The 4274-nt window shown below is 46.9% G+C and overlaps 1 protein-coding gene across 1 annotated transcript; it reads right to left on the minus strand.

Moving 5' to 3' along the window:
- Positions 1–316: 316 nt before the first annotated feature.
- LOC112819168 (solute carrier family 25 member 53) lies at positions 317–4095 on the minus strand. The gene is made up of 2 exons (XM_025866184.2): positions 3569–4095; positions 317–2855 (listed from the first exon to the last, which is right to left on the minus strand). Exon 2 carries the CDS (start codon positions 2822–2824, stop codon positions 1904–1906), a length of 921 nt encoding a protein of 306 aa, XP_025721969.1. The 5' UTR covers positions 2825–2855; positions 3569–4095; the 3' UTR covers positions 317–1903.
- Positions 4096–4274: the final 179 nt, after the last annotated feature.

The raw sequence follows: 4274 nt of genomic DNA on the forward strand, positions 1-4274 counted from the left end.
TGCATTCTGATCTCACATTGCCTACTGCTGTGTCTTTAATTTCTGTGAGGAAATTAAAGTGAGGAATTCTCCCAGCTAGGGTCTATAATTAGGTCATTTTAAATGACAAATTCGGTTAGGTAAGAAGGTGCAAGTGGAGGTCATTATCATTATCATCTACAAGGGGAAAACTGCAACATATGTCATCTTGGAAATCTTCAAAGCTCCAGAGTTGAAATGAATGGGACAGTTATGCAGTGTTTCTGCTTGTGAAATTTTACTTCCTATGGTGTTGCTCATAGCAGACATGCCATCAATAACACAAAGTCATCGAATGTTCCAGTTGAAAGTCATTTATTATTATTATTACCAGCAGCAGCATCATTATAATTCGCATAAAACTAAATCCACTAATAAAAGAAAACAAAACCACACCCCAGACATGTGTCTTGCTGACAGCGAGTCAATAACATTATTTTCATGTACAAGGGACAGCACCCTGAGGATAAAGATCATATCACAGCTTGATAATCAATTCAATAATTCTGCCAACATTATTGAGCACCTAGGCACAATGGGAGATTTTAAAATGTATACAAGAATCCCTGCTTCCAAGGAGTTTTACAGTCTAGTAGGAGGTATTGAAGAACACCAACAGGAACACAGGGTCACATGAACTCAGTGACATAATGGAATCAGTGCCGTGTATGCAGTGTTCTTGGAAAGGGGCATCACAGGAGACTAACGTCACAGTTGTGGGATATCAAGAGTCTCCATAGAGAAGGTGGCATCTGAGCTAGGCTTTGAGGAACTGGAAGGATTTTGGCAGACTGGCATGTGAGGAAGGGGCACTCCAAGTGGAGAAATAGTGTGGGCCAAAGCAAGGCCACGGGAAAGTTCATGGCATGTTTGGGGAGAGAACAATAGTCCAGTTTAGCTGGTTGTGTGGGATCTATGTAAGTGGCAGTGGTGTGATAAAATGTTGTAAGTTATATGGGGGTCATTATGTCGAATGGCTCTGAAGGACAGGCTAAGATTTCTGATCTTTTTGTCACAGTGACTGTATTTATCCACAGCAATAAAATATGCAATTATTTGTGAAGAGATATGGTCATTTCACTTCCAGATTTCCTAGGGAAACTCAAGTGGTTTCTAGGCAATGTTATTGCCTTGCTATCAGAAATATCCTGGCAGATAACACCAAGCCATTTAGAGTAAATTTTTCTCATGCAACTAAATCTCTTCCCCCAGAGTCTATTCTTTCCACCCAACCAGGGACAACACTTCTTCCCACTCCTATATCCAGCCCCATCAGTTCCTGTGACATCTGATCAGTTGAGGCAAGTCTAATTTAGGGTTTCCAGCCCCAGCTGCCAGCCTGACTGAAACTAGAGCCCACAGCCCTGAGAAGTGAGAGTAGTGGCGTTAAGGATAGTGAACAATATCGTGGAAATGTAGCCATCTGAGAAGTTCTATGGAATCCACATCCTAAGTGTCAAGCTTAGTTCTTTGACACTGGAGTCCCTGGTCCTCCACTAAGTTTGGTCCAAAGGACAACTGGAGGGATCCCAGAACTCACAGTGGCTAACTAAGGTCATCTTTCAACAGTTCCTCTTACTGTCAAGGAACTCCTTAAAGGAATGACATTTCATCAGGGTTACAAGATTTTTAAGGGCCTCCTTGGTCTGAGGTTGTTGAAACTGTGGACAGACCAGAGTGACTTTCTCTTTCTGACCAAGGAACCCTGTTGGGCTTTGTCTGTGCCCAACAGGCTGGTAGTTGGGAACTTCTCCCATGCATTGGCAGTTCAAAGACACTAAAGAATGGTTGTATTAGGTAACCAAGCCAAAGAAGTAAGCTATGTAGAACGACCTGGGAAGGCTTAGGATAACAAAGTTGCCATAGCCACACTTCCTGCAGCTAGTCAGTCTTTCAGCTCTTTCCTGGAATGAGACCTCCTCTGCAGGAAGTCATGGATAGCTGTAGTGAGGCCCCATGTCACGCTGGACCTTAGGATGACAAGGGAGCCTCCACGGTAGATCAGGAACACCTTTCGGCCCCGAGTGTCCCACACGTCCTGGGCAGAGGCCCACAGGCTTGGCATGCTCTGCCAGCCAACATGGGACTGCATATTGGCCACCAGCACAATCAGAGGATACAGAACTAGGCAGGTGATCGTTCCATTGACACTCCCAGACACTAAGGCAGGAACCCAATGGGGCAGACCTTGCTCTGCCAAGCCATCCTGGATGGGGTCCTTGAAGGAAAAATACAGAGCACTCCCCAGGCTGTTCCTGAGAAGGACAGGCCAGAAACCACGATAGTAGCCCAGTGACAGCCGCCCCCAAAGCCCGTAAGAGTTGAATTCCTTGAGAATGCTGACGGTGCTGGGGAAGCGGGCTTGCTTGCGACCATCCTGGAGCACATTTTGCACCCTTTCAAAGGGGCTCAGTGCCACAGCCTCCACCACACCAGACATGAGCCCTGCAGCCCAGCGGTGTCTCAGGGAGTGTGGCCCAACAGGAGAGAGAGAACACAGCAGGCTATCATAAGTCCCAAACAACAGAGTCCCTTGCAATGTCTTGGAGAGAAGAGGCGGGTATATTCCCCGGTAGAAGTATTGAGGGCCTTCATGCCAAAGCTGTCGCACAGCCTCTGACACTGCCACGGCATGGATCTGTTGCCGGAACACAACCTTATAGATAGGGAAAGTCAGAAAAGTAGACATAAAGTTGGAAACGGCCCCAAGGGCATAGGCCTGGGAGTGCCAGCTCTTCTTTCCTGGAGACTCCGCTCGTGTCCTATGCTGCAGTTCCTTTCCAGGAGAGTGGTTCTGTTCCTCCATGCTGAAGACAACTGGGTACAGATGGAAGAAACTGGCAAGAGTGGAAAAAAAAAGAGATTAGTTAGACTAACCCATTAAATTTGTCAGTGGCATTTTCATGGCTTAGTTAGAAACAGAGCCCCCAAGAAACTCAGCCCAAGGAAAAAAGCAACACTTTAGGCCAGTTTCTGAGAAATAGGCACACTCTTAAGAAGTCATCAACCTTGAGCGCCTGGGTGGCTCGGTCATTGAAGCATCTGCCTTCAGTTCAGGTCATGATCCCAGGGTCCTGGGACCGAGTCCCGTGTTGGGCTCCCTGCTCAGTGGGGAGCCTGCTTCTCCCTCTGCCCCTCCTCCCACTCGTTCTCTCAATCTCTCTCTCTCAAATAAATAAATAAAATCTTAAAAAAATTTAGAAAAAGAGTTTAAAAAAAAGAAGTCATCAACCTCAAGTTAGAACAGAGGCAGTTTTTTTTCCTGAACAGTCATCCCTACCATGTGTTACGAACAAATCAAATATTCTAATATTCAAAGAAGGTTTGTGACTGAAGAAAACAAAATTGGGGAAAGAGGGCTCCAAAACCTATTGCACTCAACAGTCACCACATAAAGTTTTGCATTTGATAAACTACTAGAATAATAAGTTGCTACTCTCTTTCTAAAGAGCGGCACTATATCATAGAGGCAGAAAGGCAATCAGAAGTTGTATTTGATACTCTCTCTAAAAGCCGGTAGTAAATCTGGGGAGTGAGGAATCTCCCTCACCTCTGTCTGCAGATTCCTGCCCGTGTCCGGGCTGTTTCATGGCAACGCTCCGCCCCCCTCTTCTCAACTGAGGAACCGAAAGGGTAGCTGTTCCTGGAAGGTCAGCACCACAGGGCTCCACACCTAGCAATTTCCAAGCCTATCCTTGTAGTCCTGTAGCTGTATAAGAGAGCAGGGATTTTACAACCTTGACACATGTAACGTCATCGGCCAGACAATTCTTTGTTGCAGGTGCCGGTCCTGTGTACCATAGAACGTTTAGCAGCATCCTGGTCTCCACTCACTGAATGCCAGTAGCACCTGTTGGGACCAGCCCAGCTACTACAACCAAAATTATCTCCAGACATTGCCATATGTCCCCTGGGAAGCAAAATCATCCTTGGTTCAGAATCCCTGTGCTAGAGGGAAGACACAGTACAAGGGCCCCAAACTACTGATCCCACCCCAGAAAGGGCTGGGAGCCCTAGTGGGGGTAGATAGATGAGAGGTAACTGGGGATCCAGGACACTCGGGATCAAGAAGAAATGAATGCTCAGTGTAGATCTGAGAACCTGAGGGAGTTTGTCAGGGAGGAGATAGGGCTGAGAGGACAGAGTGTGCCACAGGAGACAGCAGCGTGTGGAGGTGAGGCAGCATAGAGCTGTAGAGGGAGGGGAGAGGAGAAGACAGGCAGGGGAGGAGAGGACACCTTGATTGCGCAGGGGAT

The sequence above is a fragment of the Callorhinus ursinus genome, unplaced genomic scaffold (assembly GCF_003265705.2).
Source record: "Callorhinus ursinus isolate GAN/ISIS: 27379988/994484 unplaced genomic scaffold, GSC_fseal_2.0 scaffold419, whole genome shotgun sequence".
Lineage (NCBI taxonomy): Eukaryota > Metazoa > Chordata > Mammalia > Carnivora > Otariidae > Callorhinus > Callorhinus ursinus.